Source organism: Talpa occidentalis, unplaced genomic scaffold (genome assembly GCF_014898055.3).
Source record: "Talpa occidentalis isolate TD23 unplaced genomic scaffold, MPIMG_talOcc4v2.1 talOcc4.14, whole genome shotgun sequence".
In the NCBI taxonomy this organism is placed as follows: Eukaryota; Metazoa; Chordata; class Mammalia; order Eulipotyphla; family Talpidae; genus Talpa; species Talpa occidentalis.
The window spans coordinates 71925627-71950498 of NW_023601433.1; the positions used below are offsets into that span (position 1 = coordinate 71925627).

At 40.3% G+C, this 24872-nt stretch overlaps 1 protein-coding gene across 4 annotated transcripts in view; it reads left to right on the plus strand.

Annotated features, from left to right (window-relative positions):
• The window catches only part of GRK3 (G protein-coupled receptor kinase 3), a 149678-nt gene that overhangs the window by 20445 nt on the left and 104361 nt on the right, over nucleotides 1-24872 (plus strand). For 2 of the 4 annotated variants that reach the window (XM_054695198.1, XM_037510780.2), the window contains exon 1: nucleotides 1124-1277. The exons of 1 other annotated variant lie outside the window; for it this stretch is intronic. In XM_054695198.1, coding sequence (XP_054551173.1) covers nucleotides 1165-1277 — 113 coding nt within the window. In that variant the 5' untranslated portion in view covers nucleotides 1124-1164. Of the gene's footprint in view, nucleotides 1-1123; nucleotides 1278-6119; nucleotides 6202-24872 lie in introns of those variants that run through there. One more of the 4 variants, XM_054695200.1, reaches the window with a different exon arrangement.

The following is a 24872-nucleotide window of genomic DNA, read 5'->3' on the forward strand; positions in this document are numbered from 1 at the left end:
AACCTCAGACTCTTGTGGGGTGTCGTGATCAGACACTGGATCTCAGATCAGGAAGCTGGAAATTCCCTCCTGCCTTGGTGTTCAGGCCCTAGTTACTCCACTTCCCCAAATCAGCCTGGCGGGTAGGTGCACACAGTAGGTGCTCCCTAATTGTCTCTGCTTTGATAGCAAAAACACGGAGTCAGAATATTACTTGGTACTTAAGGGCCATTGTAACATCCAAATGCAAACATCTCACTGCAGACCAGGGGCGAGTGACCTGCCTGGAGAAGACAACTCCTTGCATGGTGGGGGGGGGCTCCCAGTTGGAAGTTCTCACCCCACTTTCCCGGCTAAGTGCCAGGCAAGCAACTTCGACCAGCGTTTAGCTGTCTGCTTATTTCACAGGGCGGACCTGCAGGGTCAGGAGCTAGGCTTGGAGGCTGGCCGTCTGGGCGCTGCTCAGGGGTGTCCCCGACCACACATGGCTCCAGCACCACCTTCGGGGACAGGTGCAGCCCATGCATTCCTGGGCCACCCCCAGAGGTGCTGACCGGCACTGTGCCCGCTGGAGAACCGCGGTGTCCAGGGCACAGGGACCTCCCCGCCGCCCGCGGGGTCGAGGCCGGCGGGTCCAGGCGGGTCCAGGCACCCCCGGCGCGCAGGGGTCGGGGGCAGAGAGGGAGGCGCGCGAGCTCGGGGAGCTGGGCGGGAAGTCGGGAGGAGGAGGAGGAGGAGAGGAAGTCCCTCGTGGCCGCCGCGAGGGGAGGGCGGGCCGGTGCCCGCGGGGACCGGGTCAGGAGGCGCGGGGTGGACGGGGCCTGCTCGCCGCTGCGGACGCGCAGGGGCGCGGGGCGCGGGGCGCGTGTCCCGGACCCCGCGGGCGGGCGGGGCGGGGGCGGCGGCGCGTGCGCGGGGCCGCGGGCGGCGCGCGAGGGGGCGGGGCGGGCGGCGCGCGGCGACCCCGGCGGGCCCGAGCCGGCGGCGCGCGGGGCGCGGAGTGGGGCGCGGGGCGCGCCGGCGGGCGAGGGCGCGCGAGGGGCGCGCGAGGGGGCGCGCTCGCGGCCGGGAGCGCGCGGGGGGGGCTGCCCCGGGGCGGCCCCCCCACGTCGGGGCGCGGCGGGCGGCGGCGGCGGGAGTGCGTCCCGTCCCGGTGCCGAGGAGCCGCCGCCGCCGCTCGCCAACATGGCGGACCTGGAGGCCGTGCTGGCCGATGTCAGCTACCTGATGGCGATGGAGAAGAGCAAGGCCACGCCGGCCGCCCGCGCCAGCAAGAAGATCGTCCTGCCGGAGCCCAGGTACCGGCTCCCTCGGCCCGCGCCGCCCCCCGCGCCGCCCCCCGGGGCCGCCAGCGACCCCCTGCGTCCGGGAGGGTCGGGCGCTCGGCTGCGCCCCCCTCGGCGGGCGGCCCCGGGGGCGGGAGCTGCGGGGCCGGCCTCGCCGTTCCGGTCTCTGAAATGGGGCATCGGAGGGCAGTTGGGGGACTCGGTGGGACGGCGCGCCAAAGTGCCCAGCGGGGCGCCCGCAGCGCCGGCCCAGCCGGGGGCTGCTCGGAGGGGCTGTGACTTGGCTGGACCAGCTCCATCCCTGTCGCCCCCTTCTGCCCCATCCTGGCGCTCGGGGCAGCCCCAGGTCTGTCCATCCCTCTGGTCCTGCCCCTGGGGCTCCCCTATTGCTGTGGTCCTCTCCTGCCCCATCCCTGCCCCGTCCTGTTTCTCTTGCAAGGTCCCTGTCTTCTCTCCCCTCCAGCCCTGTCCTCATTAAGGTCTCCATTCCCTGCGCTCAGTTTGCTCCCTGGCTCTTGCTGTGCACCTGGTTGCGACTCCATCCTCTCCTCAGCTCCCTTTGGGCTGCTTGGGCGCCCAGCGCTGGCTCCTTGCTTTTTATCCCAGGTTCTTGAACTGCTGTTTTCGGGGCTTGCTCTCCCCGAGGCTGGACTCCGGTCTAGTCGGCTTCCCATCCTTTTGCTTTCCCCTTTGATGCTCCCAGCCGGTAAGGAGTGGATTTCGACCCACTCAGTTTTCTTTTTAGTGCTGAGTGTGTCACCTGAACTGCTTTTCCTAACTTGCAGATCTGCTGGTGGATTCGCTTAAAAACACACGTTGAAGGGGTGATTCCAGACTGGAATGTAAACTCTTGTTTAAATTATTGAAGTACAGGCCAGATTGAATGGGTGACCCCCTCTGTGAGGGCCATACCAAGCTGTAATTTTATCTCTAAAATGGTTTATTATTGGTGCACTCGTAAAAGACTTCACTAATAATTATTAGCACAGCCCCAGAAAAGGTTAAGGCTCATCAGATTAACAGTGAGTTTTAAGCAGTGTGTCAAAGCATTTGACTTGGATTTCCCTCTCTAGCTTCTTTTTTAATTAACATCATCATGATTTGGATAGCTAATGTGGCTTCTTGATGCTAAGTAGCACATGGTGGAATTGTTTATAAAAAGAGGCATCATCTTTCTGGTGAATTTGAAGCCTCCCAATTTTATAAAATAGTGGAATCTAAGCCAAAGCTGTTCTGTTGGAAGGCATCAACCCTTGAATCATTACACACCCAAGATTGCTTAAACATTACCTTGACATAAGGAAAAAGAATTTTCTTCTTTTGATCTAAGTGATCATTGTATTATTTTTATAAGTACATCCAAGAGCCCCAAGAGATAGAAAATATCAGTTCCTTTGAATTATTTGTTGTGAAAAGCCAAATTGTGTAAATGAATACATGTTTGCTAGATTTTTTTTTTTTTTTTTGACTTGCTTGCCCTTCTTATCCCCTGTATCTTGCTGGTTTTACAGGATGTGTTCTTTGATTAGCAGTGCCAAGCAGTGAAAATCCGGGAAGAGGGCAGACTTGGTTGAGTGTTGTGAAATGAACACTCTTATTTCAGAGTTTAACATATCTAAAGGTCATTGAAAATCAATGCTACTTATGGGTGGGAAACTAACAAATGGGAAACTAACAAATTAACAAATGGGAAGCTAAGTAAAACAAGAACCCCCAAATTAAATCGGAATTTCTTAAAAAAAAAAAAAACCCAAAAAACTGAAAACCAAAAAGCAACCAACTGCATTTCTATCAATGTGGCTTAAATACTTAATTTCCTTGTCATCTTTCTTTCCTACTTTTCTTAAAGCGTAAGAAATCCTCACTATGGTTTATATATATATAAAATCAATAAATCTTAACTCAGACAGTTTTTTGGGGGGAATATATAGCATTACTAAAATTAGGAACTTTTTTTTTTTTTTTCTTGGTGTTTTGAACTTAATGTGACTTCTGCTTTTTAAGTGTCTCTCTTAAGAACATACTTTTGTGCTTAGGGTTATTCACTTCCTTGTATGAATGTCTTTGCTTTTTGGTGATATTCCTTGGTAAAGCTTTCTTTAAGGCAGAATTAGTGACCACAAACCTATTTCTCATGCCATTTTGGAATTGAGAAATTTCAGCAGAAGAGTACTTTTAGGCAACTGCTCTTTAGTAATTGTTATTCTGTTGCTATTTTTTAAAAGACTCTTGAGTTAGGCCACTGGAACCTCCTCCAGGGATTCTAATTTGTTTGTATTTATCTCAACAGCTTTGGCTTTAGTTTTGTAAAATGACCATTTACATAGTAACAGGCACTCCTTGTGCTGTGTTAGGATTCTGTTACATAGAGATTATCAGGTTAAAAAAAAAAAAAAGTCTTGCAATTTTTTTCTCTACCACTGGATGAGTGACCTGCCAAGTGCTGGATTCGGAGATTTTTGAGGCAGGGGTGGGAGATTGGAGGGTTCTAGGTATGGTAAGACAGTTAATTTCTTGTTAAAATACCTTTGTATAATGACTTCAAAGACGTATTATTTCACTCTGTATGGAAAAGGATACTGAGCAAATGTTTTCTGATGAGAGTTCAGTCTCAGCTTCATTCTGGAGTGAGCCATGCGGTCGCCGGTCTTTTAGTTACTTTGCCTTTTCCACAGCCTTTAAACAGAAAAGCAGCAGACCCAAGTAATATCTAGCTAATATAAATGAAACTCTGGATCTGCAGTCCCTTGCCTATTACAGGAGAATCTCAGAAAATGGAACATTCTGCCCAGGGGAGATTTTGATTTTCTGAGATAGCAAGAGGCAACCGTTTTGTTATGTTGACACATTATTCAATTAATGGACCAATGAGTGTAAATCCTGTAAAAGCTGCCTATTTGTTCAAATTATATAGCTGCTTCAGTTTACTGAAACATTTGTTGAGATAATGGAGCTAATAATGGGATCTACTGGGAGTAGGAGACTGACCCATGGACTCTGTGCAGTCCCAGTTAAAAACATGCACGCACATTCGGAGGTGTGTACGAGGTGTTTTACGCCAAATTAGAACAGAAGTACTTTAATAGAGCATAATTCATAAACACTGAGGTGAACAAGAAGAGCTAGCTTATACTTTAGGCTCTATTACTTTTTAAATTTTTTTTCCAAACAGAATGAATTCTGTTGACTTGAAATCATGCATAGTCAAAAGAGATGGCATAACATGAACATGGTTTTTCATGTTTTTTCCTCTGGTATCTCATTTCCAGTGATTGGACATTGAAAATGTTGGATCATCAACTGCAAAGTTGTCCTATCAAAATCCATATAGTATGATTGGAAGATCAGAAAGCAAGATAAGATTCTTTATGGCTTTCCGTGAGCATCTAGACAGTCCTTAAAGGCATGTGTGATGCTGTTTATTACTTTAATTCAGTATATGGTCATGGTCAAAGAGCCATTTCTCTAAGTGAGGTTGGGTCCCTTCCTTCAAGGAGCTTACTGTTTAGGTGGAACTACACAAAGAATGAATCCAAGACTGATGTTCATTTTAAAGTGTACTTACCTGAGGATGCTATTTAGCATGCAAGTAGCATTCGTAGCCTGACTTTTATTATTCTGTATTCATTCAAGGAACACTTTATATTTGCTAAGTGTTTCACAGCAATTTGATAATTATTCCCTTCTGAAGAGCCACTTAGCCCTAATATTACCATATTACATTGTAATATGGTAGTTTGCATCTTCTTACTGATATAACTCCCAGATGTAATTGATCCTGAAAAGTAGCTTAGTCTTCTTCTTTTGTTGAAATGGAGTTTATTCAGTACTTTCCCCAGCTCTAATCAGTGAGTGTCTGGTGGATAACTTGAAACATTCCTCTTTTTTGGGGGTGTAAGGTATTCTATGCCTGCACTCTTCTGTATCTGCACCCTAACTTCGAAATGAAAGTCAATGTTGAAAGAGTGATTGTCTTCAGGAAGCCAGTATTCTTTATTGCTGACAACGGCATTTTCATGTAGTAAGTGGTGGCAGTGTTTTTGCATCTTTTTTTTGCCAGGGGACAAATTCATGATGTAATTTCACTTTTCAGGTTTTATTTCACTCTTAGTCGAGGTTAATTTGTGCCAGTGACTTAAAGAGGCAAGTGCTATGTGTAGTTGTCATTTCTTCGAAATAGATGTTCCAGTGTAGTCAATTTTGGACCTAGAATCTGCCCAGGTCAAGCACTGTGAAACACTTTGATTGGAGAGCCGAGGTCTCTTGGAGGTACTGGCAGTTCTGGCTTTTATATGCATGTGTTAGAGGCAGCCCCTTTGAAGTGCCTCTTCCACCCACTGAATTTGGCTTCGTCAAGCATATCTTTGGATAAGGTCAGCAGCTCTTGGATAAAGTGTCAGGGTTTGCAGAAGGGGAAGTGTAGGTCTTCATCAGGCAAACAGGAGGCTTGCAGAGTTGTAGAGAGCAGGATACCTGGGCTCTGTAGCCCTGACAAGGGAAAGAGAACATTAACTCAGCAAAGTAATAATGCAGAAGTACCAGTGAGAGAGCTTATGCTTCTCAAGGCAGCTTGCATAATAAGTGCATCCATTCCCACAACAGTCCTATCAGGTGAGAACTATCAGCCCCTGTTACAGAAAGCAGGTGCTCAGGCAGTTAGGGAACCCAGGAGACAGTAAAAGTGGCCAGGGCAGGATCCAAGCCAAAGGCTGCCAGAATCTGGGTTACCTACCTTGCTGTGCCATCTCACCAAAATAAATAGTGAACACTCACACCTCTGATTTTGCAAAGAATGGATGAAATAGCAGAACTTTTGACTTGGGGAAACAATCTTTTTGTGATTTGTCTCAATAGGTTGCTAGTGCAGCATTTGAAAAGTCAGGACCATCCTCAGAGACAAAAAGAGAACAGCTATTCCTCTGGGACCCTCAAAATGGTAATTATGACTAAGTGAATAAGCAGTTTGTTCGTTATTTCCCATGAGGAGCTTGAGGGTTAAATGCCTGTTTTGTTTAACACAAGAAGCACAGTCTTGCTGCTATTAGTGAAAAATTGTATAAATTGTATAACAGACTTCGTCTGCTCCCTCCAACTTCCATTTCTGGGAGAAGGGTGAAGGGGCAAAATAATATTTTTGACTTTATTTCAATAAAGGTACATTCTCATTCAAATAGTCTTCCTTTGTTAATGAAATGAAATTTGAAGACTGCCGTAGGTGAAATATGTATTTCATGCACTTGATGTTTTTATTCTCTGGACATTAGCAATAGGGAAATAGAAATGATTAACTTGGCAACTTTTTACTTCATTATTATTGAATCATTTGTATGGCAAATAATTTGCGTGCTCATGGGCTGCTTGTCCCAGACCTGCCTCTGCTTCTCTTATTTCTCACTTCTTTATTTTCCTCTTTCCAGTTTTATTTTTGATTAAAAGTTAGAGCCCCTGGACCTTTTTTTGATTGCTACATGGGTTTAAACTATAGGAGGAGAGGAAATGCATTAACTTCCCATAATCTGTACATGTTTCTTTTAATTTTGGAAGTCAGTCTCTGGGTCATCGGTGTTTCAGCTGCAGTGTGGAGCATAAGCTTATTTCAAATCATTTTATACAAACCGTTATAGAACACAGTGAAACTATTTTGGCAGTTCATACATTTTGTGATTGGTGGTTTGTAGTAGTCAGCCTTGACCCAGCCTTGGACCTGTAGTCCTCTTTGCTACCTTTTCCCTCTTCCACGGTCTCTGTAGCAGCAAAAGGTGATTCTGTGAAAGTAGCCTTCATTCTTAGTGAATCTGAAGGTCACTGTCATCACTGGGCTCTCATTTTCCTGTGCTCTTTCCACCACCTGCCATACTTAATGAAAGAGAAAGTTCTAGAGTAGGAACCAGGAGATAGGGATCTGATTCCACTTGCAACTTGCCATGGACTCTCAGTAAGTCACTTAAATTCACTGTTTTCAGTTTATCCATCTGTGCAATATAATTATAAAACATCCCAATAAAAATCTCTGTCTCTTGTGAGCATTTTGTATTCATATTTATGAACAGTGGAGAGTATTAATTTGAAACACAGATAACTCAGTAGAAAAAAATAAGAAAAATGTTAAAAAGACATGATTTTACTTTAGGTCTCAGTCGTTAGGATGATATGCAGTAGCAGACAGAACACCTTATAAAAATACAGAATAGTGGTAGGAATAAGGCAGTATTGCATGGAGACCCTTGAGCCTTGTGCTCTGAGGAGCCACGCTAGGGAGGCTTCTTGAAAGTTAGGTTGTTGGCACTATGGAGAGCTGTGTGGAGATTTCTTGACCTACTAAAGTAGAGCTTCCATATGATCCAGCAATTCCACTCCTAGGTATTCACCCAAAGGACACAGAAACATTAATTTCAGAGGGCACCTGCATCCCTATGTTTATAGCTGCACTATTTACAATTGTTAAGCTAGGGAAACAACCCAAATGCCCAAAAATAGATGACTGGATCAAGAAGATGTGGTACATATACACCACGGAATATTACTCAGCAATCAAAAAAGATAAACATATGCAGTTTGCAGCAACATAGATGGAGCTGGAAGGGATCATGCTCAGCGAAATAAGCCAGAAAGAAAAAGAAAAATACTGGATGGTCTCACTCATAGCAGGAATAAAGAAAACCTAAATAAGGGACCAGGAAAAAGACTAATTAATACAAAGTAAAAATCAAAATCAACAAGCAACTATAAACCAGAGACACACCACGGGGGTCTGGAGGAGGGAAGGGGAGAGGAAAGACTAGGGTCAACATAAGGGGGGGTGCAATTGTATGGGGAATATAACCAAAATGATAATGCATACATTGTGCAAAAACAAAAAATGATGTAAGAATTATATAAAATAAAATATTAAGGAAAAAGAAAAAAAGAAAATGCATATACATTGTGCAAAAATGAAAAATGATGTAAAAATGTATAAAATAAAAAAACTATCACTAGTTAAAATATTCCATTTTATGTCTACATGAAACTAAATTGGATTTTGGGCCTCCCCGGTGGCGCAGCGGTTGAGCGCTGGGTTGCGAAACTGCGCGCGGCCTCTGCGGCGCCGGTTCGATCCCCGGCTGCTCCCCGGCCACCAGAGGAGGGTCCCACATGGCATGCAGACCTCTCCTGCCGCCCGCTGCTCCCCTCAGCAGTGTACTTCGGTCCTTCTGCCTGCTCTGTTCCCCGCTCTGGCTCTGGTGAATTCTCTCACCCTCCCGCGCTTCTGACTGTACCCAGTGCATGTGTAAACAAAACAAACAAACAAACCAGCAAAAAAAAAAATAAAAAGCATGCCTCTATAAAAAAAAAAAAAAAAAAAAAAAAATAAATTGGATTTTAACCAACTCTAGTTTACAAATTAACATAAAATAAAGAAACTTAAAAGATTAAAAAAAAAAAAGAAAGATTGTTGGGCCTTAGACCCATGAGTAGATAAATTCACCAGATTTTCCCTCAGTTTTCATCCTAGTTGTTTGTGTGTCACTGAGTGCCTAGAAACTTCTGCACATGATGCCTCATTTGGTACTTTTTCCTTCTCCCCATCCATCCATTATCCATCCATCCACCCACCCATCTCCCCACCCACCCACCCAACTGTGGACTGCGTTGGCTTCAGTACAACAGAGTTCACAAGCACCCTACTTATTGATAACTGAACAATGAGGAGAGTTGACTCATCTGTTACAAGTCTTTGCTTCAGTAAAATGAACCAAAAATTATAATCAAAAAGCAACTGGCTTCAGTGTTTGAGCATAAAGTGATTAATTCTTGCCTTCCTTAGACATTAACAGATTGCATGTTAATGACATAGACTTATAGTAGCTCGTCTTTAAGAAGTTCTTGCGGGGCACCCAGCCTAGTCGTGCAGTTGACGGGTTGCTTCCATCGCTGGCATCCAGCCAGGGTCATCCTGAAGGAGCATCATGGGAAGTCTGCAGTGTTGGGAAGCTATCTTACAACACATTCTGTGCTCTGATCTCTTATTATCCTTTTGTGGTCATGCAAAACAAGTTTAGTCCCTTTCAAATGTGGCAGATCTTCAACTATTTGAAGGCAACTCATTAGCTTGCAGTGGCTCTATTAAGGAGCTGTCCCCTTCTTCCTTTAGTTATTCCTCATCTTGTGCTGAAGCCTGCGTTCTGTTTGTGCCGTCTGCTTCATCAGTCTCTATGTTGCCTGGTTCAGTAAGAATATGAAAATTTATGAAGACTAGAAACAATTTGTAAAGTTACTATAACTTAGTGATGCCAAAACTAGTACTAAATAAATTGTATTTGTCTTGTGTGTTTGAGTCCCGCTAAGGTTCCTTGAACGGCACTGTTTGGTTTCTTGAATAATTAAAATTTCTTTAGGCCGTTGATAAGGAGATTAATATTTCTATCAGTCTGCAATTTGGAAGCAAGGCATAGGTTACATATAATTATAGTAAAAGTTGCCATTTGCTGAGTGCAAGTAAGTGCGTGACACTGTATAATTCTTAAACATTATGGGCAAAAGTATTTAAAAATAAAGCAAGCTTTAATTATGCTGAAAAAAATCTTCTGAGGACTTTTGGGCATATGCTTCATTTATTCAAAAGCGTGCTATTCTGTTAGCTTGGGAAGGCAACAAGTTTGCGTTTTTAACAATGAAACTTTCCTGAAATATATCATCTTAGTATTTGTGCTTTGTGTAAGTCAGTCCACTGCTCTTTATTATCAGGAAAAATAACTGGTTATATTTTCAGGTTATTTCTTCTGAATTTTCTCTATCGGTATTACTTCTGATAAGAGTTTCAGTTCAAAGTAAACTACAAGTTACGCGGGAGGGCATTTACGCAGCTGTGAATGTCTCTGCAGGCCTTCCTTTTACATTGTGAGTGTCTAAGACTATGATATATCTTAGATGTGTCTTCTTTTAAAAAGAGGAGGCTTTGCAGTTTGGGGTGGGGGCGCCTACAATCTATTTAGAACTGGAACTTATCCTTTGGGGTAAGGTCAAACGACTAATACACATTGTTAATCGGTCCTACTTTTTTTCAGCTACATTTACTATTTCTTTTCTAATATTTTAATGATAGCCTACTTGGGAAGGAATTATGCAGTGACTCTGTCATCACAACATCAAGTACCTCACAGAAAATAAAGTTTTTGTATTCTTGTGTTCCATTTTGGATCTGCTTTTTTGTTTTGTTTCTGACGGTGGGAGAAGAAAGCTTATTCTTTGTGAAGAACATCCCAGCTAGCATTGGTCTAGAAGGGGAAAGTGTCTTCTGTACAACAGCGATTTCTCATTATTAGTGAAAGGATATTTATCTTACGGACAACTTCCCAAATAAACGACTGCAAAGTTTTGTGTTCAGGGACTGCTTAGGGTTTAACCATCTGGTTGACTTTTTAAAATTAATTTTTAATTCCATGTGGAAAACAAGTTATTGGGCTGTTGGAAAAGTCATGATGCATTTTTTTCTTGGAAAACATGGAAAAAGTACGTCATGAATTTTCTGACAACCCAATAGTATCTTTGTGTTCCTGTCCTTCAAAGTGACCTGTGTGATGGGGGATTGGTGTTTCAAATTCATTAAAAAAATTCAGGCTACTCTATAAGAAATACTGTCCTCTTGCCATTTCATACTGGAAAAGTTTAATGAGGTAGGTAAATGGTAGGAAGTCCTTCATATGAGATTAGAGCTTTGTGATAAGCGGGGTGGCCCGGGGCCAGCTCTTCACTGTCTGGGGTAGGATAGTTGATGGCAAGACAATGGAAAAGGCAAACCCCTTTGCAGAGCCTTGGTGGATGGTGGTTACTTACCTGTGCCAACCCTTCTTTCTGTACTCATAGGAAACATTCTCTAGATGTGGGGTGTGACTCAAATCAGTATTGAAATGATCCAATGGGGGTCAACTTATTGGACTTAACATTTAGGTCTGTGTGTATATATATGTTCACTTATTAAGCCCAGTTACAGCTGATCTTTTATTTGACATTTGTACCATAGATTTGAATTTATTTGTGTATAGTGCTTTGTACTTTTTTCTTTTTTAATAATTATCCTCTGTAGTGGGTAGAAATTTTTAAAAAAGGAAAAATAGTTACTCCAGACATGTCCATGTAGAGGTATATTTTGTCTATTTGGGGGTAAAAACTGGCTCTCTCCTTGGACACTGGCTTCTTTCCTGTGGTCTGGGGGTCATCCTCCCTCAGCCTTTCTGACTCAGAAATGGGATTTTTATCACTACTGGGCATCTCTTGTATCTCTTATTTTGAAACTCACCTCAGCCAGCCAAGTCTGCCTGACCATCCCAGACTCTTAAGAGGTCAGTGGTCCTTATTTCAAAATTAAAACCTTTTGAGAGTCCAATCAAGTTAGAGGGACCAACTCCTCCAAATGCATTACCTCACATACTAGATCTATCTGGAAAGTCACATTGTAGCCAGAACATCAAGTTTGTGACTTTGCACTCACACTGACCCTCACAGCAACCTAGAGGCCTGAGTCCCTGTGACCAGAGTGTTCTATCATTTGGGCTGCCCTGACCAAAGTGCAGGGCCCTCAGAAGGTGGCCCAGCCAGCATACGCATGACCAGATCGGTGGGAAAGGTCTAGGCTTACGTGCTTTAGTTTGTGTCTTGGACCAAGTCACCTCTGTCACCGTGGGGTGACTTTATGCTGGATGCAGAATACTTGGACTAATAATGGTTGACTTTTGACAATTCATCTTTCCATCTTTCCATTTTTCCTGTTCTAATTGGTGGGCAGACCTCCACTTGACTTGGTTACATAGTCAACTCCAGCCAGGCCTCTCCAGCCCTTATGTTATGTATTGATTAAAAAATTTTATTCTCAGAGGGCAAGCTTTGCTGTTATTTTCAGATTCTTGGGAGCTGAAATGTTCATCATCTCCATTTTAGAAGGAGGAAGTTCGGGTTCAGAGAGCAGTTAATTGTGCAAGGTACAGTTGTGCCTCAGTCTAGATCTGTGCATTTTCATGGACCCCTTCAGACTCCCCTTTTCTCTATGAATCATCTGAAAGAAGGTTTTTGAATTTGGGAAAAGGAAAAGTGTCAGTTTCAGGCATTACTAACATTTTGAAAATGTATTGTCTTCATTTAGCAGGGGTTATCAGGACCCAAGGGCTCTGATGATATGCTACACTGGAAACTTTGTTTTCAAGATAAATATGTGAATAATTCCTTAAAAGCTAAGCTGCCATAAATTTTATGTAAATAATAGGATAGTTATTAATAATGATGGTGATGTCTTAAATTGAGAAAAGCTGCATGTCAAGGGCTTTTAATATTCTCTTACCTCAAATATCTTTTTGTAATTTCATGTGCACCCTTATTTAAAAAAAAAAATTAAAATTCTTATCTCTCCTGTCACTGGGTCATCCTTGGTTTCAACATAATTGTCGGTTACTCTAAATACAGAAAGAATTTTTTGTGTTAAACTTGATCATCCTGTTAGTGGTACATTCTAAAATGTGATTGAAAATTAACGATACAGGCTGCATATTTAACCTTTAAACAGAAAGGTTTTTGAGATGATATTGAGTTGAAGTTCTCTTTGTCAGGAACACATTAATGATTCCATTATGACTTGCCTTTTTTCACATACTGGTACGTGTTCAGCTTTTCCTTGTAATGATGAGTCTCAATCTTTTCAATTGCTGCGTGACATAGCTTAAAATCATAATCTACCTAACCCTGAGTTCATAACCATGAGTGCTATTGCAGTGAATATGCTCATCTGCATATCATTGGCGCATGTGTGAGTTTTTCTGTGAAAAAGGAAGGAAGGAAGGAAGGAAGGAAGGAAGGAAGGAAGGAAGGAAGGAAGGAAGGAAGGAAGGAAGGAAGGAAGGAAGGAGAGAAGAAACATTTCCATTTTTGCTCGATAATGCCAAATTATTCTCTATATTTAAGGATAGATGTGCAAAGAAATTGCAAATTTCATTCAGAAGCTTTAATGTTATAGGCAATCTCAGGTAATTTCGTACAGACTCTACAATTATAAAAACTAAGATTTTTAATGATAAATGAAGCGGTACATGAACATAAGAAAATAACTAAGTAAAAACCTGGTAAGTTTAAATTTGAATTGGAAAGTCATTTTAAATTTTTGATTTTTTTTTAAGATTTATTTGTTTATACAAGAACAGGGGTATAGGCCAGATGCGCGGGAGGGTGAGAGGATTCACCAGAGACAGCGCGGGTTGCAGAACAGGCAGATTGACTGAAATACACTGCTGAGGGGAGCAGCAGGTGAGACAGGAGAGGTCTGCCATGCCATGTGGGATTCTCGCTGGCTGGCCCAGATTGAATCCGCGCTGCAGAGACTGCGGACAGCTTCACAGCGGCGCTCAACTGCCGGTGCCACCAGGGAGGCCCTAAATTTTTGATTTTTGAGGGGTTCCAAATTTATGTTTTTATCAGCTCTAACCATTGAAAAGTCCCCTCACTGTGGGCATCCTGTGCAGCCACGCCTGACTCTAGATCTCCAGGAGTGATCAGGGGTGGGGGAGATTGACCTCTGACCTCTGTTACCAGTTGTGTCAGAAAGCCAAAGGAGCCTTCAAGAAGAACAGCATCTACCACCCTGTCTAAAAAATGAAGAGGCAGAAGAAGGGGTTCCTATTGATCAAAAGTGGGACAGTTTGAGCATTAAAAGACTGTGGCTACAGTTTGAAACTCTGCATTTATTCAAATCCTTGTGGTAGGCAGAATAACACCTCCCTAAAATGTCCTTGTCCTGATTCCCAGAATGTGTGAGTGTGTTATCTCACACAGCAAGAGGATAGTTAGGTTGCATATGGAACATAGACAGCCATTGTGCAGCACATGGTAGACAGCCATTGTGTAGCCATTGACAGCACAATGGCTGACTTGAAGATGAAGAGCTTGTCCAGGGCAGTCTGGACAGCCCAGTGTAATTGAAGGAAGACAGGAGAGTCAATGTCAGGTGAGGTAGTATTAGAAGGAGCAGACCCAGCAGGCTGCCGTTGCCAACTTTGAAGATAAGAGTAGGGCCCCAGGCCAAGGATTTGGGTAGCTTCTAGAATCTAGAAAGGTAAGGAGATGGATTCTGCCCTAGAACATCCAGTAAGAACTCAGCCCTGCTGACACATTGACCTTTGGCTAGTGAGAGCCATTTCAACCTTCTGACCTACACATCTGTATGATAATATATTTCTGTTTATTTAATTCCCCAAATTTGTGGTAATTTGGTTGCAGCCACAATAGGAAACTGATATACCATGTTATAGAAGAAGCGATCCCCAAACAAAACAGAAGAAATCAAAGCACCTTATTGATCACCACTGCCAGTGGAATTAGGGCATCTGCTCTGGCTCTGAAAAGAACAGTATCCAGAGAGAAGACGTAGCAAAACACGAAACATTGGGAAACTACATTCACTTACTCCCTGAGCACATGACTTCCTTGACTGCATTCAGTCATGAATTTCTACTAAATCATAGCTCTGATCTTTAAATTTAATAGAAAAAAAGTAATAACACACGCTGCTTACGACGATATCCCCTGCAAGCATAATGAAACTGCAATGTAAGTCTCTGACTAAAATTATTTTTTAACACCTGTTTTAAGATACTCAAATATTAATGTCAGGACACTTCAAAATAATTACTTGAAAATAAGTGTTTTCTCACTGTCAGTAAGACCACTATGAAGAGAAACAAAAATGGAAACAAAAAATAAGAGAAAAGTTTATTAATAGAGAAATAGATAAATGGATAAATGGAGAGTGGGATAAATGGAGAGCTACAATGGATTTTTAGATAGGAAGACTTAGTATCGGGAAGATGTCAGTTCTTTTAAAATTCAACCCCAATGAAAATTCAAATGAGGATTCTAAATAATGTGGCAGGTTGACTCTCATTCATCCAGAAAAGAAAATAGGCAAAAATATTTTGATAAAGTTTTTTAAAAGTAAGATAGTGGGGGTCTACTCTCAAATATAACACCACTAGAGCAAACAGAACAGTGCGGTGTTGGTGAAGACAGATAAGAGGCCTGGCCTAAAAAGGCACATCTGTGTGTGTGTTTATATTCAGATATATAATCTGAACTTGGTTTATAAATGAAGGTGGCATTTTGAGTCTGGGGGAAATGATGGTGTGGGAGAGCTAACTATCAAAATTATAATGCCTCCACACTGTGCCAAAAAACAACCCTCCAGTGTGTTTGAGGCAATTATAAAAATATTAAAAATAGGAAAATGGTGAGAGTTTATTCTTATTGCTCTGGAGCAGGAAGGGCTCTGGCAAGCAGACTCCAAGCCTGGAACCCATGAAGGAGAAGCGTAATAGCTGTTGAGCACAAATGACAAGTTCTCGTGTGACAAATATACCACATTCAAAGACAAGTGATGGAAAGATTGCACTGGGTGATTTGTGGGCATATTTCAGCTTATAAATCTGTTTGCTTGGTGGTGCTATTTACTGAGCATCCTCACAGGTTCCTGTGTTTTGGGCAAGGGGACTGGGAGAGGCCTGGGCTCTGGGGTACAAGGAGGTGTGGCAGTTAGTATCCCACTAGTCAGCATGTTTGTCATTCCTAGAGACAAATGTCATCTGTTCTTGGGAAGGCGGTGTTTGCTTTTTAACAAGCCATGAAAACCTGGATTGAATCTCACGGATGGCAATTTAGGTATTCTCACATAGTTAGAGAAATAAGTGAGTCCAGAGGTGGAGGCTATATGTCTTTTTCTCTGAGTATTTTTTTTTTTTTAATTGTTGTCCTTTGTTTGTTTTGTTCAGTTGTTGGTGCAGGCAGACATGACTTACAAGGCCTGCCACTCGTGGTCCCATTCACCTATCTCTGTCAACAGACCCCGAGCGTCTCGTCCCTGTTAAAGGGCACTTCTCACACTGTTTGGGGGCGTCTCTTTACCACTATCACCCCCCTATACTTGGGTTCCCCCAGGGCAGTCTGGGTGGACTCACTGTGTATTTCTGGATGCAGTACATATTTTGAATAAATGAACGAGCAAACGAACAGATGACTCAATTCCCTTTTGTTCCCAGAGAGGGTGGATGTGGATACGTGCATTTAGAAGACGTTGTGGGAACGATAGGACGGTGCCACATGACGGGCGCTGGCCGCTGAAATGGGAGGAGTCACCTCTGCAGAAACTTCTGCAGGTTTCCTGGTGTCAGTGACCTCGACTGGCACCCTGGAGGATGCGGTGAAGGTTGTCACGTAAAGCGGGGCTTCGACAATATTTCCAGAGTTAGTGAGTGGTGAAAAAATCAAGCATAGCACTGTGTGAGAAAATCAGCAGAGTTTGATGTTATTGATGAGTTTGATTGGATTTCCTTTGGAAATGCTTCCTCTCATGAGCTAAAGAGTCTGAACACTGGGACATATGAGAGGCCCTTGGAATCTTAAGAAAGATAAATACATGAAAAATTACTCTTGGAAACAAACAGGGTCTCCAAGACCTCCTAAGGGGTCTCTGCTTGTCTCTCCCTAATGCTTAATCCACACAGACACCAACACAGCCTTGGAATGATGCTACATATGTAGTATTGCTGATTTAAAAGTTATTTTGGTACAAAGATGAATGGATTCTAAAATGATTATTTGAAGGGATAGTTTTTTGTATTTTTGATTAGGTTAACTGAAGACCACACAATTGTTCATCCTTCAGATTCTATCTGTTTGGGTATGTACGACTTTGTATGTGATGAAGGTTTTTTTCGGTTAGTGACATTCAAGTATGTTTAGTGCTACTTTAATACTGTAAAGAAAATGGCCTTAAAACATGATGTGGATTGTGAAAACATTGTAGAAAAAATACGAAGGATTTCACATCAACCGTAATTGGGTTGGGATCTTCTGAATGTAGATCTAATGCTGAATTATTTAACTTTATGCTCATTATGTGTCAGGTTTTTCTGCCAAAGATCTGGGGAACTAGGAACCTTGATAGAGTCAATGTGAAACTATACAGGAAACTTTTACAGAACACTTCAAATTCTATCTGGCAGAGTGTGGTGGTTTTAAATATACTGGTAAAGTTTTTAATTGTGACTTTGAATAACGTAGCTCTATTTTGGGTGTTTAATGAATAGTTAGTGGAAAATATTTAGTAACTACATATGAAAGAAAGCAGTTTCCTTTTGGGGAAATTGAATCTTGGCCTGCTTAGTCATCTTATTTTTAAAAAAATCTGCCTTAGTCATCTTATCTTAAAAAAAATCTACATATTGCGTTTCTTGATGGTCAGTAATGGTAACAACTCTCATTTGTGTGGTGTTTCTAACAAAGCACTCTCTTACCACCTTGTCTGATTTTCACAAGTAACTGAGTGGTACTGGTTTTTAGGCAATACAGGACATATTTGAAATATTTGTATAAATACACTTTTATTTTGGACATTAAACTAAAACAGGATTAGATCTCATAGAATGCAGAGACTATTAATAATGGGAGATGTCTAAGTATGTCATAAATATGGTAGCTTCTCTGCCAGTAATATGTTGAAGTACAATGTTGCCTAATGACTTCTTGGCTATTACAGAGCAGATGCCTGACCTTTAGTCATTCAGCTCCCTGAGTAGTAGAAAAAAATTTTGAATGATACAACATTTGTTATACTTACCATGCTTTTATGTAGAAAATCCCAATGTTTCATAGGTTGTGACAGGTAGGTTTAGTAGATCTCCAACCAGTTGGTATTTAAAAAAAATCCATTAGGTCTCTCTCTCTCTGCCTGCACCTCCCCTCCCCCATCCATCCCTACATCTATCTGTTTGTCCATCTGTCTACACACACACACACACACACACACACACATGCCCCTTATTTATTTTTTTTTAAGATTTATTTATTTATGCATACAAGAGCTGGGGCACAGGCCAGAGGTGTAGGGGGTGAGAGGATTCACCAGAGACAGAGTGGGGAGCAGAACAGGCAGACTGACTGAAATACACTGCTGAGGGGAGCAGTGGGTGAGTTAGGAGAGGTCTGCTGCACCATGTGGGTAGCTCCCTGGTTGGGGATCGAACTCATGTGGCAGTGACTGTGGATAGCCTCATAGGTTGCATCTTACTCCTTGCACCACCAGGGAGGCCCCCCACACACCCCTTATACCTTATTTTGGTGAGAAGTAATAGAATAACAGTCCAGGAGTCTGGAGGCCAGGATTTGATTTTTATAATGTTTCTGTAATGAAAATTTCAGATATATGCAGAAGGAGATTACAATATAATGAAACTGAGGTGGCCACTTCTCAGTGTTATCAATTATCAAAACATAACCAATTGTTTCATCTATAGCTCCTATTTCCCTTTAGGACTTTTTGAAGCATACCTAAATGTATTATTCCACCTGTAAGTATTTGAAATATATTCCTAAAAGAACTTTTAAAATACCAAAATATAAACATAATTCATCGCCACTGCTAAAATAATACTTCCTTAATACCACAAACTATTCAATCTATAGTCACATTTCTCCAGTTTTTTTTTTTTTTTTTAAAGATTTATTTATTTATTTATACAAGCACTGGATACAGTCAGAAGTGCGGGAGGGTGAGAGAATTCACCAGAGCCAGAGCAGGGAGCAGAACAGGCAGACTGACAAAATACACTGCTGAGGGGAGCAGTGGGCATGGCAGGAGAGGTCTGCGTGCGCCATGTGGGACCCTCGCCCAACAACCCAACAACCGGGGATTGAACCGGCGCTGCAGAGGCTGCAGGCAGCTTCACAGCCCAGTGCTCAACCGCTGCGCCATTGGGGAGGTCCTCTCCAGTTTTTTATAAGAATATTTTTACACTATTTTAAGTTTTACAATATGAGTGATGGTTATTTCTTTTCGATCTTTCTGGAGCAATGAGTTCTCCTTTTATAGCTTTGCCTCTTTAAATAAAGAAATCAGGTCATCTGTTCTGTTGAGTTTCCCACACCAGGACTTTAAAACTTGAGGTATAATTTTTAAAAAATAGCTTTATTAGCTGTAATTAATAATACAAAAACTGCATATATTTCAGGTCTATAGTTTGGTAAGTTTTGTCAACACACCTTTGAAACCATTTCAAAATTAAGATAATGAACTATATACATTTGTTGTCTTCCAACTACTCTCAATTTCATTGATGGATTTACCAGCCTGGAAGTTCTCCAAACTTCATTGTTCTAGAGCTTTTAATTGAAGTTTCATTATGTAGGTATAATTAATTGATTAAATTATTGGTCATTGGTAATTGAACTCCATTTCTAACCTCCTGAAGGTTTACTGGTGAAACTAACATGTCCAACCATTCTAATATGCCCTGTCCTGAAGCTATTTAGGGGCCTAAGAGTCACCTCAATGGTATAACCTCAGATGTTTGAAAAGGATTCATTATGAATAAGGCACTTGTATCACTCAGGAAATTCCAAGTGTTTTAGGAGTTCTGTTCCCAGAACTAGGACAAGACCAAATATAGATTTTTTTGGGGGAGATATAGCTATTGATTGATCTGTATATCTCCCCTCAAAGTTTGTCCTATCTCTGTATAATCAAATAAAATAATGTACTTAAAAAATCTAACTCTTTTTACTGAAAATAATTATTTTGAGATTCATTCAATCAAGAATTCCTTTCTATTGCTGAAAAATATTTCATGATTATATAAATATCCACATATATTTATTTATTCACCTATTGTTTCTGATTTCTGGTTATTACAGATTAAGATGCCAGTACCAATCCATATACAAGTCTTTCTAAGCGCATATACTTTCATTTATCTGGGGTAAATATCTGGGAGTGGAATAGATGGGTTACATGGTGGTATATGTTTAACTTGTCAAGAAATCATCAAATTGATTTCCAAAGTATATGTTCCATTTTACATTCCCACTAACAGAATGTGAGCATTCTAGTTACTCCACATTCTTGCCAGCACTGGATTTGATCAGTTTTTCCTAATTTTGTCCACTGTAATAAGTGTGTAATATATCTCATTGTGATTTTAATTTGTCGTTACCTTATGACAAATGATGTTGGTCATCTCTTTGTATGCCCATGTCTTCTTTAGCGATATGTCTGTTCAAATCATTTGTTCTCCCTCTACTTTTTTTCACTTGGGTTGTTTGTTATTGCTTGAGTTTTAAAAGGTCTTATATATGCTGGATACAATTCCTTAACCAGATATATGATTTACCAGCATTTCCTCTCAGTTTGTGGCTTGTCTTTTCATCCTCTTCAGTGCCTTTTGTATAACAGAAGTTTTTAATTTTGATAAAGTATAACATTAATTTCCCCCTTATTGTTCATACTTTAGCTTTTGTGCCTAAAGTCTTTCCCTAACCCAAGGTCATATTTTTTTCATATGTTTTTGTAGTTTTAGATTTTATTTTATATCTGTGATCTTTTTGTATTACTTTTGTATATGGTGTTAGAATACCAGCCACATTTCTTTGAGCTAATAATCAAAACATGCATGATATTAAAAACAGAAACAGGAAATGAATAGATAATGAAGAAAATCATATGTAGAACATAAGATAACAGTCAAGAATTGTAGGAAAAAATAAAGATATTAGTATAAATGGACTGCTTCTGGTTAGAGAGGAAATTTGCCTTTTTTAACAAAAAAAGATATTCTATTCAGGAAAATTCTATATAAACTACATATCTAAAAATCTAAGCATTCTTTATATGAAGGGAATAATAAAATCATATCATAGTAGGAGTTGTAGCTAAGAGGTAAATAAGGAAAAAAATTGAAAATCAGAATGGATGAGATAATAGATTAGTGAATTTAGTGACTATATATTTCAATGTTTCTGGAACACTCCTACTAGAGTGTTCAAGGGAGAAAATGATAGTCATGATAGGTGAGAAACTGATCATAATATCTGTGGAATGTTATAAAATAAATGAGGTACTTAATTCATTGAAGAAGGAGAGATTATCAGTCTTCAAAAAGAACTAGTATCATCTACGAATAAAGTCTAGACTCAAGTGACTTCCTCTGTCAAGGAAATATTTGACAATATGAAATTTGAGAGGGGAGGAAAATTTTAATACTGGTTTTTACTTTTATATTACATGTATTTGCAATATCTCCTTTTGAAAATTCTGTTAATAGCAATTTTGAAAGTTTTTAACTGTTATTTGATTTATTCCCACAGATAGAATTTTGAGCCAAAAGACTATTATTAGTGATATATTATGCCAAGTTCTAATTAAATGCAGTCAAATAATTGGTTGAGACAATGTGCTGCTATAATTACTGACAGTGTTGCCCCTTGCATTGTATAACATTTTGTTTAGCATGTTTTGTAACTTGTTTGAAAAATAAGCCCTTCACTTTCTAAATATCTTTTTTGAAATTCATAATTTAATTAGCACCTACCATGGTTCAAGTGATTATGCAGAATTTGATTAATCATGTCACTTGATTCGTGACACACTTATGATGACCCTCTTATGTAGTCATAAATAATTCATCCATTCATTTTCTTAAAATATCATAAACACTTCTGGAACCATCATGAGGATGTGGGTATTGAGTATAATTTCCCTCTGCTTGTGACTTCCTTCCTCATTCCATCCCTTCACAGTCTCTTCCTTTCCCTCCCCATAAGCCACTGCACTGTTCATTATGAATTGTGTAGTAACCATTCCCTTACTTTAAAAAAAGATGATTTTATATACATATATTACTGTTATTTTTGGTTTTATAATTAAGGTCCAAGAACCATGGGAGAATATAAAATGGTTTGAAATATGAGCAGGTGGGGTACCCAAAGGACAAGAGAAGGAAAACACAGAACAAAATAAGTGTTTGAAAATAAGATGGCTGAGAATTTTCAGAAGTCAATGACAAAGACAAGAAAGCATCATTTTAAGTATCTAGTTCAGAGAACCTCAAGGAGGAGTAAATTAGAATAGAAAAGTCCACTTCTAGATTCATCAGAGTTAAACTCCTAAAAAAGGAGATAAATAGAAATTCTTAAAAGCAGCCATAGAGAAAAGAAATGTTGTATACAGAGGGACAAAGATAAAATTTATGGTACAATCCATATCAGAAACTGCAACCAGATGACAATGCATCTATATTGTTAGGTGCTGAGAGAAAAGAAAACTAAACACCCTTGCCAACTTAGGATTCTACACTCAATAAAAGTATCTTTTAAAAATGAAGGCAAAATAAAGACCTTTTTCAACAAAGATTGATTTTATTGCTAGTTGATTTATTTGCCTTAGATATTCAAGGAAGTTCAGAGGGCTTAAGATGTATGATACTAGATGATATTTGGATGTCCTCAGAGATATGAGAAACACCAGCAATAATAAAAAGGTTAAATATAAAAGATTTTTTAAAATTTTTATTTATGTTAGAAGTTATTGCATCTCTAAAGTATGTATTACTAAGGTTTATAATATTTAAAGAAATAATGACAGTATTACATAAAGGATGGGAGGAAGGGCAAGGAAATAAGTATGTCACAGTGAGGTTCTTATACTTGTATAAGACAGTAAAGTATTATTTGAAGGTAGACTGATGACTAAAAGCTGCATGTTGTAAAATCTAGGGCAACAACTAAAAATTAAAAAGAGCAAAAAGAAAATATGTAATAATAATAGTAAAATAATAAGCTAATAAGAGAGATAAATATGTAATTAAAAAACACAGTCCAAGAGAAAGAAAAGGAACAAAGAACACATCAGGGGAGCTTATTAAGATAGCAATTCTATGACTAAATCTTCAGACATTACAATAGGGAAATAAAATCAGTATTATATTAGTAATTAGATGACTTGATGAAATGCACAAATACCTTAAAAGACACAAAATATGAAATCTTATACAAGAAGAAATAGAAAACATGAGTGGCTCTATCTATATCTGTGGAAGAAATGGAATTTGTAATTTAAAACTTTTTTTTTTTAAAGATTTATTTATTTATACAAGAACTGGGGTACAGGCCAGATGCGTGGGAGGGTGAGAGGATTCATCAGAGACAGAGCGGGGAATAGAACAGGTAGACTGATGAAATACACTGCTGAGGGGAGCAGCGGGTGTGACAGGAGAGGTCTGCTGTGCCATGTGGGACCCTCGCCAGCTGGCTGGGATTGAACCGGCACTGCAGAGGCTGTGGACAGCTTCACAGTGCTGCGCTCAACCGCCTGTGCCCAGGGAGGGCCTGTAATTTAAAACTTTCTACAAAGAAAATTCTAGGCTTAGATGACTTGACTCTTGAGTTCTCTCTGACATTTAAGAAAGAATTGTTGCATCGGGCAACAGCACACTGATAACGAAACGGGAGTTGTGGAGCAGGCTACGTAATGCAGGATGCTGCTCAAGAGCAAGATCCTGGCCTTTTTATTGATACACAGCATTGGTTGTAAGGGGGAGGAGCAAAAGGAAAGGGGAAGGAGATTAAAGAAAGGGGAAGAATGTAGAAGATTAGGGATTATGAGTCTGCCCTTCAGGCACTTCTCATTTGCTTGATGAATTGGTATTGTCATTGAGATCACGCCCTAATCCCCCAGCCATGGTTTTAATCTTATCAACAAGGCGTTCCACTGATCAGCTTCTGGGGTCCCTTGTTATGCATTGGTCCTCAGCTCCTGGGCATTTCTGGTCATACCTAGTGATACATAGCCTTCCCATTGTGATCCAGCTCTGTGCTCTTGTTTGATTTGAAGGGCACCTTGCAGGCTTGGGCTTTTGTACCTAACTGGCCAAGCCATTTTGACCTTGCTTAGGATTTAGAACTATAGGTGACAAAATGGTGGTCGAACAGGCCACTTAGGAGTAGCAGACCCACAAAGAATTATTACTATCTTACACCAAATCGTTCAGAAAATTAAGGAGAAAGAAGTAATTGTCATTTCATTTTATAAATCACATCTTGATTTTCAAAACCAGAGAAAGCTATTACAAAGAAAGGACAAGACTTCTATTTGAAAATTGAAATGTATTAATAAGAGAAATTAAAGAAGATCTAGATAAATGGAGATTTATGTCATATTTATGGATTATATACTTACTATTTCCCCCAAATTATAGATTCAACACAATTCCTATCAAAACCCCAATGGGTTTTTTTTCTGTCATGAAATTTCCATGTTGACTTAAAAAAAAAAGTAAATCAAAGGACCTAGGATAGCCAAAAAAAACAAAAAACAAAACAAATTTGGAAGATGTAGGTTATCTGATTTTAAGACCCACTATGAACCTGTAGCTATCAATAGAGCACATATTTATGTAAGGATAGACAAATGGATCATTAGGATAGGATAGTCCAGAGAAGGATTTATGCTTGTTTAGGGTTGAATCAACAAAGATTCCAGATAATTCAGTGAAGAAAGGATATAGTTCCCCCCCCCAATAAATAATAATGGGATAATTTTTTATTAAGGGGAAAAATGAAGAACTTTGATTCTTGTATCACAAACAGAAATTTACCTGAAGTGGATCTTAGAACTAAATATGAAAGCTGAAACTTTGAAATTTGTAAAGAAAAATATGGGTTAATATCTTTATGACCTTGGGATAGGAAAGATTTCATTGCAGACTGTTCACTGAAGGAATAATAACTTGGGACTCATCAAGTAAAAGCTTCTACTCTTAGAAG